Source organism: Glycine max, chromosome 6, assembly GCF_000004515.6.
Source record: "Glycine max cultivar Williams 82 chromosome 6, Glycine_max_v4.0, whole genome shotgun sequence".
Lineage (NCBI taxonomy): Eukaryota > Viridiplantae > Streptophyta > Magnoliopsida > Fabales > Fabaceae > Glycine > Glycine max.
The window spans coordinates 13,438,543-13,460,168 of NC_038242.2; the positions used below are offsets into that span (position 1 = coordinate 13,438,543).

The 21,626-nt window shown below is 30.3% G+C and overlaps 2 protein-coding genes across 3 annotated transcripts; one reads left to right on the forward strand and one right to left on the reverse strand.

Annotated features, from left to right (window-relative positions):
• Window positions 1–3,211: 3,211 nt before the first annotated feature.
• LOC100797122 (probable beta-1,4-xylosyltransferase IRX10L) lies at window positions 3,212–7,881 on the reverse strand. The gene is made up of 4 exons (XM_003526868.4): window positions 7,277–7,881; window positions 4,931–5,319; window positions 4,522–4,763; window positions 3,212–3,920 (listed from the first exon to the last, which is right to left on the reverse strand). Exons 1-4 carry the CDS (start codon window positions 7,380–7,382, stop codon window positions 3,407–3,409), a joined length of 1,251 nt encoding a protein of 416 aa, XP_003526916.1. The 5' UTR covers window positions 7,383–7,881; the 3' UTR covers window positions 3,212–3,406.
• Window positions 7,882–15,824: 7,943 nt separating this feature from the next.
• On the forward strand, window positions 15,825–19,704 carry LOC100797666 (random slug protein 5-like). 2 transcript variants are annotated; one of them, NM_001254544.3, is made up of 6 exons: window positions 15,825–16,719; window positions 17,434–17,692; window positions 17,811–17,847; window positions 18,664–18,769; window positions 18,883–18,993; window positions 19,081–19,704. In NM_001254544.3, exons 1-6 carry the CDS (start codon window positions 16,552–16,554, stop codon window positions 19,195–19,197), a joined length of 798 nt encoding a protein of 265 aa, NP_001241473.1. In that variant the 5' UTR covers window positions 15,825–16,551; the 3' UTR covers window positions 19,198–19,704. The 2 variants fall into 2 exon arrangements, with proteins under 2 accessions (NP_001241473.1, NP_001401951.1); NM_001415022.1 differs by lacking the exon at window positions 18,883–18,993.
• Window positions 19,705–21,626: the final 1,922 nt, after the last annotated feature.

The following is a 21,626-nucleotide window of genomic DNA, read 5'->3' on the forward strand; positions in this document are numbered from 1 at the left end:
AGACAAAATACATTTTTATACTCTGAAGTAAGAGATCTCTCTAACGTTAGGAGAAATCCTATTCTTAAATAGAACTCTTATGTTGGAGTGGAGAAAATGCTAGTTAAGTCCAACCAACTGTTTTTCCAAACACACCTAAAATAGTTTACCGAATGTCAATTGTATGGTTGAACTCTCTATAGGAAGTCAAGAATGTCAGATCATTTCAAATACCTGCTTCATGAATGAACTAGTTTTATTTGCAATCAAGTCCCAATTTTTCATTAATTTCCTTTGCAGATGTTACCCATAAACTATCATGCTCACACAAACACAGCTCCAAATAAAGGTAATTGAAATGCTATTATAATTTATTTTCTTAAAAAAAAGTAATTGAAAGGCAAACTGAGGTGGTTCATTGAATCTGGTCCAAAAAGAGCATCAACACATAAGGATAAACTGAAATGGTCACATTTGTTAAGCCCACATCAACGTCTGCCTTTTGGACGGCAATTGTTTTGCGCACCAGCCAAATTACTAGTACACTCAGTATAAGATAGACAATTTCAATATTATCCTTTCATAAAGCTGATACAGATTTTGCCTTATTACAATTAATTTTAATCTAATAATGTATTTTTTACATATATAAATTTTAAATAAAAATCATAAATTCATAAAAATTTATATACGTAAACAAATTAATTATGAGATCAAAATTAATTGTCACAATTTATTATCTAAATTTACATGTACATTAAATATACATTATAAATTTTAATATTATATACAGTAACATTAATCATTTTATAACATAATTGACCTATTGGTTAAAACATTATGTTAATAACCTGTTTCAATCCTGCATGCACCATTAATTTGTGAAACATTTAAAAAAAAATAATCCTTACTTAGATGCGCAAAGCAATTGCCCTTTTGGACCTATATTATTCAGTCCCTCCCATCATTGACCCAAAATCTTCTAGGAAAGTAGATAGGCTAAAATCCGTTTGTTAGGATTTATTTTGGTAGAGTTGATTTTAAAACACATTTATAGTCATATTGTGATCAGGGTGTAGAAATGCACCTCATTTAAGAAATTTATATGTAAGTATCTTAAATCCTTATACTATGCCCTCCTAATTTTATACTTAAAAGTTAAAACCCATTATCCTCAATTTTCTGTAACAGTTAAATAAAATGACCCAATTATATATATAAACTCAAAAGACTCAATTAAAAAAAATATAATTTAAATACTTGGATTTATTGGATTAAGAGTTTAAAGAATTTTTTAATATAACAAATTTTGTGAATTTTAAAAAACTTTATAAGAATGTAACGACTTTTAATATTTTTTTTAAAATACTTTTATGATTTGGATTTTATAATTTAAATTTTAATGAATTTATAACACATACGTTTATAAGATTTGGAAGAATTTTATATATTTACAAAATTTTAAAGAATTTCATGAATTCATTCAATTTAATTTTTGAACATAATAAATCTTATTCCATCAACGATTGAAGCTAATAAATTAAGTTTTCCTATAAGTTTTAAAGCTATTGAAAAAGTCAATAAAAAATTTCTGTTGACTATTGAAGCCAGTTAAAATCAATTGCCAACGTGTATCTCAATACCCAATAAATCTTCTAATGGACAAAATCATGATAACAAAAGCAAAATTGGTTTTACTGCAACTCTCCTCTCACATGATTCAATTTCAATTAGCCTTAATGGAGCAATGTGACTCAACTAATTAGAATACGTGAGTAAAAATTAAAACCAACCACAAAATACAATTGGCTTAAAAATATTGGCTTCATGAAAAACAAAAGAATTAAGTACTTAAATGAATCCGATTCAATAACGATTACGTGAAATTGGAAGAAAAATTATTCAAAATAATAAAAAGTCTTTTCATTTTATGTTGTTACGGAGAAGCAAGAGAAAGGAGAAACAGCCATGACAGATGTACATTAACATGTGATTATTGAAGGTTAGCAGGAAGATTATGAAGTGCTATACATGTTTATATTTTTTTTAACAAAGATCAAAACATTAATATATAAGAAACGTAAAATGCCATGTACAAGTCGTACCAAGCCATTTACACGAACCATTACATCAACAAGTCGTACCAAGTCTGCACATTAACAATTTCAAAAACCAGAACCATAAAACTTGCTATATATCAGACCATGACAGAAACCGTATCAAACATGCTTCGGGAACAAGGTCCCTTTGATACAAGTTGAATGCAACATCAATGTTTATATTGTCTTTAAAAAAAGAAAGAGAAGGAATTATGAGTAATGTGAGAAAAAAAAAGAATTTAATAAAATTACAAGAATTTTTGTCGGATTATTTGATATATTTTTTTATTGAAAAACTATAAAATCCATCGAAATTTACACTAAAAAATAATCTATCAAAATCTTTATATTTTTTAATATCAAAAAACTTTTTTTAGTTATAAAATATCTTAATTGAATATTACTAAATTTCATTGCAATCTTTAAAAAAATCCTAATAATCCTAATTGAATATCAAAAGGCTTATTTATATCATTAAAAAGCCTTAATTGAATATCTCAAGACTTTTTTTATAAATTTTTTTTCAAAATCCTAATCTAATACACCTCTTAGTTAAAAATTATCAAATAATTAGTAATTTATCCTAAAATAAACTTTGTCCTTAATTTCTGCCTGGCATTTGGGTGACGGGTAGGACGGTGGGTCACATCACAGACCACATGATTAAATTTAAAATTCAAAATATTACATCAAAGAAAAGAAAGACAAAACGCCAAAAACAATCCACCGTGTTGAAACTCCGTTGCCAACCATATAAGCGGGACCACCCTAACTAACAAAATACACAGCAATAATATCATCATGAAACCAGTAACTTTCCTTTCAAAAGTATCAATATCTTTATAAAGAAATGAAAACGTGATTAGGAGAACAAAAAACAAATCAATGTTTACCAAAACATTAAACCTTATAGTCACACAATAGATACAATCAAATTATTAATCCAAAAAGATAACTCCTTATTCTAACTGTCAACTACTATCAGAACAGGCACTCTTAAACAAGAAATCTTTAATGTATTGATGCCATCATGATTCATGATCTTGATTTTCAAAATTTGTGAGCTAAGTCACAGATTCTGGCATATGTAGTAAACAAAGAAAACAACTCCTACAGCATAGGGAAAAAGTGTATACCATAAGAGCAATAAAGCTGCAAAAAGGACATTAAATGATCTAATGAATGGTCTGAGAAAAACAAAATCAAATTTACAATGTCAACAAAAACCAGCATCTCAATTTCCAACCCCACCTATGAACACTTGCAAGTATAGACCAAAATATGTAAAGAATCCTAATTGCCTCAGAAAAACTGTTATAACTGCTATGCTACCAAGGTTTAAGGTCCCCCACAGGGCCAGCAGTCCAATTCAAAGCCTTCTCCCCTGGTTTCAAGAATATGCTTCTGTCGTGCGGCAATTTACGCGCAAGGCCATTTAAAACTTGATGGAAAGCATCTCCCGGTTGCGCTGGTTGTGGGAACAGCATAGCTTGCTTCATTGAAGGATTGGCAAGCAATCTCTGTTTCCTTAAGATAACTTCTGGTGGAATAGACGTGAGTATAGTATCTAACTGAGGGACATCCTTCTCATCAACAAATACCCCTATCTCTTCCCATGGGATTGCATCAGCAAATGGCAAAACAATATCGTCTGCAATGATAACTGGGATGCAGCCAAATACCACAGCTTCAACCAGTCTTGGGCTCCAAGGGGCCCATCCAAGTGGACACAGACAGAACACAGCTCGTTGCATGTCCTCGTAGTATGTTGTTGGATGCTCTGTGGAAATGTCAAACAGTGGATTGTCCTTAAAGTTCTCCCACACTGCTGCTCTGGCACCTCTGTAAGATACAAAAGTACAGTCAGTTTGAGCTTTCAGGATCATTTATTGTTATTCGTTTTGGTATGAAAGCATCAAGACATGGAACCAAACTTCATGCATGCTTATATTATTTGGTTTTTGGTCAGAATATTAGAAAGAACCAATTAGGCTGTGAATGTAGTTAATCTAATTATGCTTGACTAGTTTCAATAACTTCTTAATACCATAATTATATAAAGAGGTACCTCAAGATTTGGTCAAATTCATTTTAGTACCTGCACTTTAAAAATGGTGGTTTTAATCCTCATATTTCTCAAATATGTCATCTGTAACCCTATGCTTCATTTTGACTTGACCAGGAACGAAATCCACCACATTTTTAGAAATACAAGGATCAAAACCACTGTTTTTAAAAATATCGGAATTGAAACTAATTATCCCCAAATTTTGAACCTTAAACAAATTTTACCCTTATATAAATTTTAAGTCAGAGTGCTCCTTGTATTTTGAACAAAAGAATGCAAGTTAGTGGTCTGAAGCAGGCATGCTGCAAAAATAAAGGAAAAGCCTCACATATCCACCCCTCTTTAAATTTGTGGGTTGTAATAAATAAGACATACCTTGCATAGTATCCACCTTCGGGGTCATTTCCAACATCATAAAACAGTCCTCGAAAGTAAACAAAAATGGACCTGGGAGTCTTTTCAGGAATTAGGTGTGTGTGCATTTTCTGTGGTGGAGCATACGGAGGAATGGTGATTGAGCCCTCTTTCAAGCACACATGATTCCTCTGCCCAAATGTTTGAACCAAGGTAGCACGCTGAAGCAATGGAAGAATTCCTCTTTCAATTGCTTTCTCTTCCTGGAACAAAAAAACATGATAAAAGTGCATGTTACAATATCCATGTACATCTTTAATAGTGGAATCCATGGTCCTTGTCACCAAAAACCACAAAATTTGTTTGAATTCTTAAAAGAACTAATAGTGATTTAAATAACAAAATTAAAATGGTACACTAAATTTCTTACTTGATAATGGAAGCATGCCCCAAAGTCATGAGGGGTCACAAAGAAATGATCTGCCCCTTCTGTCCTGTTCCAATAAGGCCAGTTTGAAGAAATAAGCTGTATGGCACTTCTCATCATTCGTGGTGACTTGAAAGGTAAAGGAAGGCCATTTGGTGTCAAGTCACAGGTGGTGTAGACAGGGGTATAAAACCAATCAGCTTCTTCAGGATTAAGGGTTCGGACAGGGCTAGATAAGAGAAAACGGTGCATAAAGATCTCAGCAGCAAACATATGATTGAGGCATCTAGGGTCCTTTTGCAGAATTTTCTTATTATATTTGCTTGGAAGTTCATAAACAAAAACCTTCAACCTTCCCACTGGATCATCTTCTAATACATCACCAGCACTACCTACATTTGGTTCAACCACAACATGCTTAGTAGTCTCATTTTTTTATTTAACTATAATATATTTTGAAATAAACCACAGAATTTAGAGACTTGTATTTGACTCCAATTTATCTCCAGGGTCCTGAATCATAATTGGTTAATGCAAGTCATTGAGAAATAATAGAGAAGACCACTTATTAACCCCTTAAATTCCAAGCAACCAGGTATGGAGTATACGACATTAAGTGTATGTATTATCATACTTTTATATAAAAACTCTTTTACCATACTCACATTCCAGCTTCCTCAGTGAATTTTAATCCAACATATGCTACTTCCTCACAATCAGTTTACCATTATGGTGAATTGATTTTCATTTTTAACTACTTCATAACATTTAAGTATCTACACAGTTAGGAAGCAGCATCTATATATAGTGATAGTAAATGCATATAGAATACACTTATTTTTTTTCTCCTAGCTGGCTGCAAAAAAAGGACTAAGGTACTATTAGGTTTGAATTAATGATTCTCATTCAAATCTTATTAACCATTGATGAATAAGGTATACTACAGAGTTTCAAACTTTAATTTAATCTACATTAAATTATTTGAAACACAAAAGACTTTTTATTTTATTGCAATTCTATAGCAGAAAAGAAAGGGAAATAGTGACAAGCTTATGTTTTAATTCCGGTATCAAAATTGAAACTCAAAAGTCTAGGAGAGAACCTTTTATACGATTCAGGAAATCCCCAAATTCAAAATGACAATAACTTTATGATATATCTGATTAATCAAGTAGCATATAACTTTTACTTCATTCACCCCTACCTTTAAAGATAAAGAATGCTTGAAAAAGGCATCACTTCAATAATAATTTAAAATGACAATGACTCACTTCACTCTTTTCCAAATCAAGTAATAGATAACACACCAAAGGCTATAGGCATAACAACCTATTTATCTTCTTGGGTGAGTTTGGGTATCAGGGAAGCAGGGACCTAACAATATGTTTCTAAGATACTCTAAATACATTTTCATACATTCATCAGAAATCTATCTTTTGCAAGCAATATCTCTTAAATTGTCCACTATAATATCTATGCTTCTTCCAACCTCTTAAGCTTTACTAATATTGGACCGTGGGAAATTTGTCAAAAATGAAGAGAGCAACAACAGAAAACACAAGATCAAACCAACTGGTATTTCCTCCTCCTCCTCCTCCTCATACTATATACAAAGTATTGCACTACTAGTAAAGTTCAGAAGCAGGGCATGACTTAAAAGAAGCCACAAAGGTCATCAAGATCTCCTGTCAATCCATATAACCTGACCAAAGTGAAAATTGACTATAACACGACCCTAAACTGATACATAACCCCTTCAAATCCTTGGACCAATTTCAATACATAGTATATTGTATCTGTTCCTAGACCCTCATATTGCAGACAAGCAACTGTTCTAGCATTGCCATATATTACAACATAAACAGCTACACAACATCAGTCCTTGAAATTGATTATACTACAAACGCACCCTCAAAATATCTAAATAGCAGGTTTCATACTTCCAAATTTCTCATTATAAGAATCAAAGTCACTGCACGCAATGATCAAGAACCAACATTCTGTGATTCAAATACAGAATCGAAAAACAACATCTCCAAAACAAGTCAACAACTTATGTAACAAATATTTTCCAAATAAACTTCAAACCAAAGTAGATCTTTAGCTAAATCCACTCTCACAACCCACAAAAACACACCACTGAAAATCATAAGCAATACACAAAATGGTCAAAAACCAACATGACAGCTAACCGGAATGAAATTCACCACGACTGAAATCTAAGACCCAAAAAATCAACAGAAGAAAACCAAACCAATCCAATCAACAGAACATGAGATACATCGAACTCAGAAAGAATCTGATGAAACAAATTGAAAAAAAAAAAATCAAACTTTGAAGAAACCCCACCTGAAATTCTCTCAGTAGGTTGATGTCGACCCAGCTCCACAGCCCCAATTGCAAAAACGGAAGCAGCACAAAGAAGACCAAGTAAACCCACTTTCCAAAAAACCATTTTTTTTTCTTCCTTCTATTTTGTTGACCCCAGAAACTCTTTGATCCGATTATGCAACTGCAAACAGAAAGAGCTGAGATTATAAGGCAAAAGGAGAAGTCAATTGTGGTCAGCAGAAGAAGAAGGTGAGGATGGAGATGGTTAAAACGTCACAAGGCGAAGTGGTTGTGAGAGATTTCTTAGAAGTGGATCATCTGGAAGAAAGGGAAATGGGTTCTTCTCTCTCAGCAACAATGAGAGAGACAGATAGATATATGAATATTATTATTTGAAGGAAGGGACCAAAAGAGAATGGATTTGCTTTGAAGAAATAGAGACAGAGTGAAAGAAACAATTGTTGAAGGTTGAAGAAGAAAGCCCTTGCTTTTGCCAATTTACCAAAAGAAAAAATTGCTGGTTAAGTCCGGTTTTCTTTATTTGCGGTTTGATGAGAGGTCTATCTCAGAATACCATATAGGCACCAAAATTCAACTACGTCACGCTGTTGAGTTCCACTATTACTTCAACATTGTTGCTTTTCCTTTTAAGTTTTAACCCGTGCCATCATCCAAGCAGTACCACGTTCTTACATATTTTTTTGGGTGAGTAAGAGCAGAGTATTCCGTAACTCATTGAATCCAATATTAATCTCAAAAACTAATCTCATTCACACTAAATATTTATTAATGATTCAAACAAAAATTTACACATATCAATTACATTTCGCTTTGAAATTTTATACCACTACCAAACTATGTCTCCCCTTGATGGAGAGAAAGTAAAACTGATTTCGATTAAAATTGGATTTTAAGTAAAGTAACTTATGTGCGGATGATTTTGTCTTAAAGTAATTAATGTAATTTTTTATCTCGTGTAAAAGTTGTTTCTTTTTTATGATTTTTAGTCTAACCGAGAATTAAAGATAAAATCAATTTTATCTAATAAAAATCAAACATTTTATATTTTTATCAAAAACAATTTTAATCGATGACAAAATTAATTCACTTTATTTCCACTTGTAATAATTGTTCAATTCAACCTAATAAAAAGTGAGTAAAATTGTGACAAAAAAACAAATTATGAAAACCAGAAGAAAAGTAGTGCATGCATTTCCTAGACTAGAACTACATTTCATTTTATTTTATTTAAGAAAAACATAGTTGAATAGGAAAAATTAACCCATTGGATCATTTTTATTTTTTATTTTAGGTTTTTAAAGATTTTAGCCTAATTTTAAATCTCTTTATTTTTTTCTGTCATTCACACTTTAATTTAATTTTTTCCACTCTTATGAAAAGTATTACTTTTTTATTTATATTTCTCATATTTTGAATTATTTAGGCATATTAACTGTTCACTAGGTCCTAATGACAAGAAATTGAGATAAATGAATGAAAACTTACTATCAATCCTTTTTACTGTCACTAGACATACAAAAATTTAGGCAAATTAAATACACGTTTGTAATTCGTTATTGTATGTTGAAATTCACAAAAATACTTCTCAAACTTTAATTCAAATATAGCCTAACTTGCCAACTTGTCATAAATGGAATTAACTGTATTAGAAAAATTATAGATGAACAGAAAATATGCTAATAAATACTTAGTGAGAGATAAAAGTGGAAAAGTTTAAGTTTTATAGGTAATGTGATTGACATATAAAGATAAATGATAGGTGTTTATAGGTATACGTATAAAAAATATAAATGTTTATGTATCATTACTTTTTTTTTTATAAGTTCAGAACAGGTTAAGAAGAGTTTATCAACTTTGTCATCTTTAAAAAAAATTATTATTGTCATCATCTAAATTAAAAGTTTATTGATTTGAATCTCGTTATTAGGTGTATAAAAATATATAAGAGTTCATACATTATTATTTATTTTTACAGGTTTGGAGCATGTTAAGAAGAGTATATCAGTTATGGCATTTTTAAAAAAATATTATTGTCATCATCTAAATTAAAAGTTTATTTATTTGAATCTCGTTATTAACTTTTTTATTCAATTTGTTACTCTAACTTTCAATTTTGTAGCATGTTTGTCCTTCAACTACAATTATAATAATATCAGAATTTACAGATAATTTGTCGTAATCTCTCCAAAAATTTAGTTTATCTAAAAAAATTGGTTACCCGCCCTCCATTCTTTTCTTTCTGTTTTCAGCGTAAATTAGGTTATTTCATTAGAAGATAAGGATGGAAGCTGAGGTAGGTAAAACCTTAATTTCAAACAGTCATTTTTTCTCTTTTTTTTAAAAAAAAATTATTGAAATTAATTGAAGACGTTTTCTAGACATTTGAATATTTGATTAACTGATATTATATATATATATATAGGCTGCACAAAAAATTATTTAACTTCCATACAAAGTTTACAAAAAAAATTTTAGAAGATTAAAAAGGTCCCCTAAGTGTCCCACTGTTATGTCATAATAGATTCAAACACTTGTCTCAGATTGACTTCGAGATCATAATTATTCTTGTGAATAACTAAACAAAATAAATTAAATTAAAGAAAATATAAAATAGATAGCTGTGAGATAGAAGAGAACAAAACTCTCTCTATATATATAAAGTTGATTTCATTAGTTAAAATAAACAAATAAAAAAGTCCGATTCAAGAATAATTTTCATCAAAAATAATTTTTGAGCAGCTATCTTTTATTTTATTTTTTTCTTATTATGATTACTGAAATTGATTATGAATGGGTTCGAATTCCCTTAATCACTTTATGTACCCAAAAAAAAATATTATGGGTTCCTTAAAATATGAATTGTGGCATATTATAGAATTAGTACGTTTTCAAAAGATTAATTGATTCATTATTCGTGACTTGGTTTCTTGTTATTTTGTCACGAACAAATTATCCATATTTTGATAATAACTGACCGAAATTATTTGGTTTTTCTTCTTGCCATTAATGTGCAATCTTTACCATAAAATTTTGTCACGTTTCACGATCTATACATAGATAATGAAATAGATCAAGATGACTCAATTCATTACTCTACTTGTTTGTTAGGTTTGGCGTCCTTAAAAAAATAACGCACGTTGATTAAAACTATAAAAAAAAATGATCTTATATATCATTTAATTATAATTCTGATGGAACTAGTCCACCATCGATGTGAATAGTGGCAGATCCAAAAATATTTTTTAGTGGAGAAAAAAAATTGCAACATTTTTTTTTCAAAATTCAAAATACATATATTGTTACAAATTATCATTGTTCTTTCCACATTTTCATATTTTAAAAATGTTGTATGATTTTTTTGTCAGTGTTATAAAAGAATAAAAAAAATAAAGTGATAAAATTAATAACAATTTATTTTTTCTTGTATCTCTTATAATTGTTACATTCATTTAAAAAAATTGTCTTATGAGACAACAATAATTTTTTTATGGGACAAAAATAAAATTTATTTTTTGGATATAATAAGGGGGCCTAACCCAAATTACAACCCCACTTTGTGCAGAAACAAAATACCTACAAACTCCTAAATTAGACATGAATCCTCCTATCCATAAACCATGCTCATTTTTTAAAACTCCCCCACGTGAGACTTCGTAATGACCCATTCTAACTGACTCATCCACATTAACTTTAACCCAACCTTCCTCTAGAGTTGTCCATCTAATTTGCTTATAATCAAAACATGCATGTCTATGGGGAAATTCTTTCTATTACTTTCCTTACTTTTACAACAAGCAGCAAACTAGGCTGCACACCCTCAAAAACTTTCATATTTCTCAATTTTCATATACTCCAAAGAGAACACCAAATCAAATGAGCCAGTCCAAAAATTTAATATCAGCATTTGGAATCAAATTAGATGAAAATCAATCAAAAATAAAATTTATTAGGCATATGAAAAAAAAAACCTTGTGGGTACAATTAACCCTTGTTTATAATACCCTTTTTTTTATTTCATATAATACCTTTTTTTTTTTATTTCACCCTTGTTTATACATGAGGATTATATAATTTTCTTGCTTACACATTACATTTTTTTCTTTACTATTTATTTTTCTATTGCTATTTCTATCAAACCAAACATTTCTAAGATTCACTTTATTTCTCATTATCTTTGTCTACTATATTTCTCTGTTTTGTATTTTCATTCATTCTATTTCGTTTCCTGATGCCATACAAATGATTGATAATTAATTCAATTCTAAATGATACTTCTTTTGTTATTTGTTGTACTACATTCATTATAGAAATAAGAAAAAATTATTAAATTAAGGAAATAGAGTAATAATTTTATGAAATTAAATTTGTCATCATTAATTTATTTATAAATTTTATTGTTCATTATTAATATTATATATGAGATATAAATAAAAATAATAATTTTACATTAAAGAACTAAAATGATAATTTTTTTTATTATTTTTCTTCTTACAAAATAATAGTTATAGGATGGAGGGAGTAGAAAACAATTGATTAATGATCACTAAAACAAAAAATTAAAGTACTTTTCCAAAGCATTAAAGATAAAATTAATTAATAATGATTAAATTAAGAACTAAATTTGTTTTCACGTAATATAAAAAATTAAAACAATGTATTAATTTAATTATTTTTAATACTACCAATTTGATGATATTGTCAAAATCAACTGACTTACCTTGCTGGAAGTTTTGGAGCATCTGCTACCAAGTGCGAAGCTGTGGCATTTATTTTAGTGGAAGGCCATGGTGTGATCTGTCAGCTTCATGCATTCACACTTAACAGGGTAGATGATAAATGCATCGGATATTATGACCCAAACCAAACCTCATGCAACCATAAAATAAACAATTAAGACCCACCAATGATGCTCTAATTAATTACTGTTTTAGTTGTTAAATTTAGGGAGTGTATTATTTTTTATTCCTGAGCTTTAAAAATGTTTTTTTTTTTTGTGTTTAGAATTTTAATAAATCGTTTTTCCTTGACATAATAAATTAATATTTTATGTCAATTTTTAACACTTTGTTATGAATTTTCAATATTTTGTATCAGTTTTAAAATGTAAATTTGAAATAAATCGTATTATGATTTAATTTGGAAAATTAATTTTTTTTTTGTCAAATTAGTTTTAATAACTTTTAAAATAAGTATATAAATTGGTCTTTCATATCAAAATTAATTTAAAACAAAATATAATTAATGTTTTAGTCTTTGAATTTTGAATTTTAGGTGTGTATATCTTTTTTAGTCTTTAAAATTTAAAATTGTTTTTCTCAAATTTTGATAATTTTTTTTAAATATGACATAATAAATTGATATTTTGTGACGATTTTTAGTTATCATTAATTAATTTTTATTTTTCAGCGACTTAAAATTGCATTTGTCCCAAAGTGTTAAAAATCATCACAAAGTGTTAAAAATGTCATTTAGTATCAATTTATTATTTTAGGGATTAAAAAAATTAATTTGTCAAAATTCAAGAACTAAAAAAAACATATTTTTCAAATTCAAGAACTAAAACAATAATTAAACATTTTTTTCTTCCTTAAATCTATTTTTGTCATTGTAATTTTATGATTATATAAATTTTTTTCCAAAAAAATTATTATATATTTAATCCTCACATTTTAAAAAGTTAATAATTTTAATTTACTATTAATCTACTAATAATTTTTAATTAAGATCTTAATTTTTTTCAATTGAATCTCTGAACTTCTTTTTAATTAGATCCCTCAAACTAATTAAAAACAAATACAAGTCTAGAGACCTAACTAGAAAAATAACAATTTAGGGATTTAATTAAAAAATATCACAGTTCAAAGAGCTAATTAAACATGACTAACTTATACACGGTTGATAATTTTTAATTAGATTCTTGAATTATTTGTGGTTTTAAATCAGATAACTAAACTATTTTTTTTCAATTCAATATTGAAACTTATTTTTTAAGTAGGTTCTTATAGAATTTATTTAAAAATGAAATACACAGAGATCAAATTAAAAAAGAATAGATATCTAATAAAAATTATTAAAAGTTCATGGCCTTATACATTAATTTATTTTTTTAAAAGTTAATATTAATTATTAATTTATTAGCAGGATAGATTCAAACTCTCTAGGCATTATTTTATTTTTCTTCCTTAAACCACCAAACAATTCTTATAATTTATATTAATTTATCTTTTTTAAAGAACAGTATGAATAAGAAAAACAAATGTTAATGACTATTTATGATTATGCAGTAAAATAAACATTTATGATTACATTATAGTGTAATTTTTGTTTTACATTCTAAAAGTCGGTATTGAACGGTTTTGGCGGCACAAGGCGTGGTGGAGAACGGGATCTTGTCTCTAGATCTGAATGACGTCACAGAGAAGAGGAGGAGCGCAGCAGAGAGGAATTCGAGGGAGCACTGAGAAAAGATGAGAACCGACGGGAATGCACCGCTGACGGCGGAGAACGCAATGAGAGTTATGGAGACGCTGCGCAGCGTGTCCTTCGCTGGAGTGGCTTCCTATTGGGCTACTCGAGATCCTGATGATCGTTGGATCGATCAGCTTCGCAAATTGAGACAATCCTCGAGCAATTGAATGAAAATTAGATACTCAATTAAGTGCCATGTTCTTTTCGTTCCCGTTTTGAAATTGTTACACATCCTAGATATTTGTTTTGTTTGTTTTGTTGGATGAAGATTTAGAATTTTGTGCTCGAAATAAAATTTTGTTTGAAATTTTGGATCTTAGAAACAAGGTGCAAACTATGGTGGGGAAGTGAATTTCTTTGTGTTTGGTGGACAGGTTTTATAAAGCGACAATTCATCTAAATTTCACAGGTAAATTTTGCATCCACCGTATTCGATTATTCCTCCCTCAACCCACTTCTTTATGAATTTCACAAGTCAATCAACAATTTCTATCGATCCAAAAATTGAATTTGCGAATCGAAATTTGTAAATAAAAAGGTTGCAGGCGATAGATGAGGTTGAGGCGGCAAGGAGGGAGGCCCATGCGACGAGGTTGTCTCTTCTCCCTCTTATTCTAACTCTCTTCTTCTCTGATCCACAACCTTAACTTCCTACTGCGTTCCGAGAAAGATGATGAGTTTTCTTCTACTTCTACCATTTCCAATCTTGTGAACTCTCAAAATCACCATTTTTCTTGTTAACGCACCCATGTTTAGTTAGTCGCACTTGTTCAGCTAGTGGGTACGAGTTTGTTTTCTTGCTTGTGCTTAGTACAACTAGCTATGGAAAATTTGCATCTCTAAATGATTAGTTTTCTCTGTTTTTTTTTATGATTTTACTTTTTGGTTTTTACCTTTTTGGTTTTAGGTTCTGTCTTTTGGCTGAGTTTTTAACAACATAGGGGTGGGGGTAGCAGGTGGCGACTGTAGAGAAAGGAAGGAAAGAAAGTGATTTCCTGGAAAATAATCCAATGTGGTGGACTTAGAATATAGTTGTAGAAGCTAGATTAATCAAAAGCTCAATAAAACTTTTCTACCATACACAAAGAAATTCACTTCCCCACTATAGCTCGGGCCTAGAAACAATTGTGTTGAAATTCATTGCATGTTTGGTTACCAAGCATAATAGATTTTATTTCCTCTCTTCAGCCTTGTTGATTCTCAGATCTGATTTCAGAAAATAAAAAATCATGAAAGAAAATGATGAATAGATCTCTTCGATTAAACATTTTCAACCTTGTTCTTTTGGTTTTGAATCATATCTGTTTCAGATCTTTTGGAATTTCAGATTTGGGTAGATCTCTTTTGGTTTTGATAAAAGTTGAATCTTGTTGTAATTTCAGATTTGACTTAGATCTCTTTTGATTTTTATAAAGGTTGAATCATATTTGTTTCAAATTAGTTGTTGTAAATTCAGATTTGGCTTAGATGTCTTTAGTTTTGATGAAGATTGTTTATTTTGATAGTTTTTCTACTTGATTATCTTGCTAATTACGGTTTAATGAATTAATAACAGTGCCACGTCATTGAGTGCCCAACATTCGGCTTTTAACGGTCAATGCAAGCTACTTCACATAAGGAATGAAAATTATAATTTAATCTATAAATAACTTAAATCCACTTGCATTGTTATGTTACAACATTATATCTACAATCTCATTCCTCTTTTCCCAAATGTGTAAACAACTAAACACACACTAGATGGAATAAAAAAACAATTGAATGTATACGAAATTCAAGGAGGGCATTGCATAATGGAAGGATGAATCAATAATTGTGGCACAATCTGATTTTGAGATTTCAACTAATAAAAAAATATTAAGATTCATGAATCACGATTCACAACATGGTGGTTCACCGTAAAAATACTAAATCATTATTCTCCACCATTAGTCCATGTCATGAAATAAGAAAACTTTTGTTGTGACAACAATGAAACAAAAAGTGATAGAGAGATTAAAGAGAATGAGACATAAATATTAACAATAAAAAAACATTGAAGACACATCTTTTGATAATTTTTTTATCGACAAATATTATTTTGTTAGTTTTTGTTAGAAATGTCAATTGAAATAATTTACGACCTTTCTTATTTTATTTTTTTTCCTTTCTTTCCCTAACCATTAAACCAATTTGTTCTACATAGATGTATTCATGTAGTTTAACATAGTGGGGACAACTAGAAGAGGGGAGGAGAGATTAGAGTGAAAGAAAGGAAATTTTACGTAATTATGTAAACATTAATAGAAATGGAAAAAAAATTATAGCATCTTTTTTTATGTTTAATATTATACTTAAATTATCAATTTTTCTCTAAAATTGTGGATAGATTTTTGTTAATAAGTGAAAAGTCACCATTAGTTTGCTAATTACTGATAATTGTTTTCCTAAAAGAAATTTATTGAAACTTATTTTATTTTTTATAATAAAATTACTATATAATTTAAAATTATATAAAATCTGCATTTTAATATTTATATAAAATAAATAAAATTTATTGGTGTCTCTCTAAGAATGGAACCATGTCGGTCGCACCAGTACTTACAATAATTCCAAAAGTTAATTAATTGAAGCTCAACGTAAAGGCTCAAACCCAACTGGGTAGTTGAACCACCAAAGTCTCAAGAAGGGTATCAGCATTTAATAGCCGAAAGATAAAATATCTTTTGCTCGACGTTGCTATTAGTCAGAAGCCAGAAATTCGTGTAGGTGAGTGAGGAAGAGAGAAAAGAAAACCGGTGCTGTTGAGGCAGAGATTCAAGAGAATGGAAGGTGTGAGCCCTGAGCCCTTGAGATCAGAATTGGATTCCAAATCCAAACAAGACACAGCGAAAGAAGAAGATGACGACACATTCAAAGAAAGCACTGACGCCGAGGTCACTAAAATTCGTCTCATGAGAGCCTTTGTTGAAAGCCGAGATCCCTCTTCCAAGGTACCCACATACATCATTGTATCCTACCCAAAAGAGCTAAAGTTGTCAAGGTTTTTTTTTTTTTTTACAACTAAATTAACTGTCATCACTTTCTTCCCTTTTTCTCTTTTTAAAAGTTTTGTTGCATTTTGGTGTCAACGGTTGATCAACATAGTCTCCGACAGATATCTTGTGAACTATGAAGTACGGACACCCCAGTTTTTTGTCGTGTTCGATGTTCGACACGTGTCCATGTCAATGTCCGACACCAACACGACACTCGTATTACGTTTTATATTTTGAACATGAGAGATGTCCACGGTCGTGTCCAGTGTCCGTGTCAATAATGGTGTTTTATAGCTTGTGAATCATATGGATAAAACTGTTTTTTTTTTACCATATTATTAGTATTCCTCAATGATTAATTTTTACCAGTTAATCTGCCTCACAATTCGTGACTTTGTTTAAGAGATTTGAGCCGAATTAGACTCAGACCAATCATAATATTGGTATATGGATAAAACTATTGTGACCATGATGTTTCTTCTCTTGGGATAAGCACAATGGAACACCCAACAGCAAAAGTTGAATTCTTTTTTTTTTTTTTTCAAAAACTGACACTGTTGTGACTTGTGATTATTATAATGCAAAATTAATGATGCCCAATTGGTTGGTTTCACCACATCACCGATTAGTTGGGAATTTTAATTTGATTGTGCCTTGGTGGGTGAGCAGGAAGTAGATGATTTGATGATTAGAAGATTCTTGCGGGCTCGTAGTTTAGATGTGGAGAAGGCTTCGGCAATGTTCCTTAAGTACTTGAAATGGAAGCGTTCATTTGTTCCAAATGGTTACATATCACCGTCAGAGATTGCCGAAGATATTGCACAGGACAAGGTGTTTACGCAAGGCCTCGACAAGAAAGGTCGACCTATAGTTGTTGCCTTTGCTGCAAAACATTTTCAAAGCAAAAATGGTGCCGATGGTTTCAAACGTATGTTCCTCCCTTGAGATCCCTTTACAATTCAATTCTTACAACCTTTCATTTCTTGTCCTCTCATTATAGTTGGTTTGGTACAGAATAATGACAATTACTTTTTTTCTGTATGCAGGGTACGTAGTCTTTGTTCTTGAGAAGCTTTGTTCAAGGTAAATCCCTTTTCCTTGTTAATTATAATTCCGGTCAATTTTAGTCATTGACATTATGGATTAATAAATTGAATTATTAACTCTGTCAATTATAGTTCAATTTGATCCGTAACATTAGAGATTATATTGACTTAATTATTAATTTATTATCAAATTCTCGGATGAACTTAACTGAGTTAGTAACTAAATTTTCGTTTTTGTGAAGACCTAAATTTACCAATTACCAGTGATGTCACTTTTAAGGACTAAAGGTCTGACTGTTTCTGCGTTTCAATGTCCAAAACTCCTTTTTCCCAAAGTAAAAATAAAGGCTTTAATAGAAGATTGGTCATTTATTTGAATTTTTTTTTTTTGTTTTAGTTTGATCTCATTAATTTAAAAAGTTTCACTTTGCCTCCTTAAGGGATTTCTATTAGACTAAAATGATCCTTTCGATAATTTGTTGTACTAACAATGTTAATTTTTGTTGGCGTGGTATCTTACAGTTTGCTACATGTCACTTGACTAAATTAGTGTTGTAAACTGATAGAAGGACCAACTTAATCTAAAGACACTTTAGAGATCAAACAAGGAACCAAAATTATAAACCCAGAGAACCAAACTGAAACAAAACATTCATGCAAGGAACCAAAATTATATTTTAACCAAAAATAAATCACTTCCATCCAAATGAGTCTGGGATATATGTGCAGCTGCAATTTCAACCATAGATGTGAAATTGATGTTTTGGTTCAAAAGTTGAAATATAATACGTAACCTAGACTTAGAACTGTGAATTTAGTTAGAAGTTGTTAATATACCCATTTAATATGTCAGGATGCCACCAGGACAAGAAAAGTTTCTTGCCATTGCAGACATTAAAGGATGGGCATACGCAAACAGTGACCTTCGTGGATACCTTAATGCTCTATCCATTTTGCAGGTATAGGTCTCCCTGCATACATTAACCATCTCTCTCCATAGATCTTGTGCATAAGTTTTTTGTGTGTTTAATTGGAAACATGAAACATGCAGACCTCATGTTTCTGATTGCAGGATTGCTACCCTGAAAGATTGGGGAAGATGGTTATTGTACATGCACCTTATATGTTTATGAAAATTTGGAAAATGATTTACCCTTTCATTGATGATAATACCAAGAAAAAGGTGACACTTCAAATTTATAATGCATATTACATTTGTATAAGATGTTGTAGGAGCATATTTTGAATGTGTTGCACTTTCATAATGCAGATAGTATTCGTGGAGAACAAAAAGCTGAAATCAACATTGCTAGAAGAGATAGAGGAGAGTCAACTCCCAGATATATACGGAGGCCAAATGCCATTAGTTCCTATCCAGAATAGCTGATTAAATTCATTTAAAGCCTTTTTTTCCAATTTAAATTTTTCCAAATAATTTCAACTTCTGTATCAAGAGTTAAATGCAGATTGGAGTTCTGTAGTTGGTCACGTTATCTTAGCAGATTCATGCATATAAACTTGATTATGCATTGCTTAATGCTTATAGCAGGCTATTATGCAAAATATTTTTGAGAATTCCAATGCACATTCTCAAATCCCAAAACACAAAATAAAAAAGAAACAACTTGCTGCTTAAAAATACTTTTAACCTCTTCCAACTGAAATCTAACACTTATTCTTTTTGTCTAATCATATATAAAGATTCGGAATCTACTTTGCCCCATCTATGCCTATATCCAGTACATTTCTAAATTAACCACAAACCACAGTCTATAGTCCATAATGAAGAATATCTACATTATTATTAATAGTAGATTACAAGTTCTATCCCATAATTCTGGGTCACTCCTATAGTGTGAAATGAGTGCAAAATTCCCCCCGTTTGTTAAACAACAATGAATGCAAATCTAAACTTGCTGTATTTTCACTTTTTCAGTCATATCTCAATTTTCTACTTCTGTATTTCGACTTTCCACCTCTTTAGACATAAAACAATTCTCAATTTTATATTCACTAAGGCTGTGTTTGTTTGTGATGAAAGAAAAAGAAATAAAGTGTAAGGAAAGAAAATGAATGAAAAGGAAAGAAAGGGAGACGAAAGAGAGTGAAAATGTGATTATTTGGTAGAAATGAAAAATATGCGAAATGAGAGGAAAGAAAATGATGTAGTGAGTAATAAAATAAAAATTTAAATAAATCATTGGTACAATTCTAATGTTACTGATGTGGGCTTGTATTTTTTGGTTTTAATATTTTTTTAACTTGTACGGTTATAAGTAATTCTAAAATGGGTTTTTTTAATGATATTAGTTATTTTATTAAATAACATTTTATTTTGTTATATATATAATCTATTTTCCTAAGCACAAATTTGTTATTGCTTTTTGATATAAAAAAAAGGAAGATGCATAATCAATTTCGGTAAAATAATAATCCAATATGACCTTGAATATGACACGAGATATGTCATCAAATATGGCAAAAGCATAATCAAATATACTCAGGGTCCTTTCCTCATAATTGAATTTATGTTCCTCATAATAGAATGTGTTATGTTAATTTCCTCATAATTGAAGTTGGGACGATCACGAGGCTCACAGCTGCTGAGGGCAGTTTCGCAGAAAGGAAAAAGTATATTTAGGGGTGGATAAATGAGTCCAGGTCTACTATGAACTGACCCATGGTCTATGCGAGTTACAAACCAATTTTTTTTTTTAAATCCACAATTATGCAGGATTTTGGGTTCATCTCGCATAATCTGTCAACTGTGCGGGTTTGGACTGTGAGTTACCCGCAAACTCACAATCACCAACCAAGTCCAACTCAAACCCAATCAATCCTAAAAGTCCAATTTAAATTTCATTACATTTATGTTGAAAGTTTATTTGATTGTGTTAAAATTTTTATAATTCAGTATTTGTTACATATTTATTAAGATTTTTTTTAAAATATATATATATATATATATATATATATATATATATATATATATAATTGAGTATAATTAATTATTTTTTTAAGAGAAAAAATATATTTATTTTGAAATTATATTTTTTTTAAATCAGACCCGCAGATCAGTCTATTTAACTTGCAGGATCCATTAAGTGAGGATGGAATATATTAAGTCTGGATAAGTGTGTGGGATGAACTGATCCAATTTACTACCAATGCAAGCGTATACAGATAGACGTATGCGGGACATGCATATCCCCTTATTCACCCCTACTTTCACCTCAGTTTTTAGGGGAAAGTAAAATAAATAGGTTTCATCATCTTTTACAATTTTCAATGATACTTTTCATGCAAACGAATGGCGGAAGGAAATAACTTAGTTAATTTCATCACATCAACTTAGTTAATTTCATCACATCTTTAACTTTCAGCCCAGACTTTCATCGCAAATGAACAGGCAGAACTAATTCAGATGTATTGGATTTGCAACAACTTAAACCCTAATTGAAGTAGATTAGGTAGTGTACACAAGGTGTCATGGGGAGTATTTGATTTGATTAGGCCTTCAAATATTAAGCTGAAAGCATCGAGTCCAATCAGTAGATTCGGTACACTTCAATCTGAAAAGTGTCCAAATTTCTTAAATGGAAAAATAAACTTGGTAAAAGCCACCATTTTAATAAGCAGTGGCAAATAAGATGATATAGGATTTGCTCTAGCTGCCATGGCAGAATCATAACTCAATTTAAACATTAGAGACAATCTTTTGTATCCATAGAAATTGATGAACAATGTGTCTTCTTACCTCAAGGTCTAGACATTTGTTAATGATTTGATAACAACTCAAAAATATTTATATTTACC

Excerpts from the sequence above, each read along its gene's own strand:
- LOC100797122 (XM_003526868.4), bottom strand. The coding sequence starts at position 7,382 with ATGGTTTTTTGGAAAGTGGGTTTACTTGGTCTTCTTTGTGCTGCTTCC. Across the intron at positions 5,320-7,276 it reads ACCTACTGAGAGAATTTCAG|GTAGTGCTGGTGATGTATTA; the intron begins GTGGGGTTTCTT and ends AACCAAATGTAG. Across the intron at positions 3,921-4,521 it reads GAAGGTGGATACTATGCAAG|AGGTGCCAGAGCAGCAGTGT; the intron begins GTATGTCTTATT and ends TGTATCTTACAG.
- LOC100797666 (NM_001254544.3), top strand. The coding sequence starts at position 16,552 with ATGGAAGGTGTGAGCCCTGAGCCCTTGAGATCAGAATTGGATTCCAAA. Across the intron at positions 18,770-18,882 it reads ATGCTCTATCCATTTTGCAG|GATTGCTACCCTGAAAGATT; the intron begins GTATAGGTCTCC and ends TTCTGATTGCAG. Across the intron at positions 18,994-19,080 it reads ATGATAATACCAAGAAAAAG|ATAGTATTCGTGGAGAACAA; the intron begins GTGACACTTCAA and ends TTCATAATGCAG.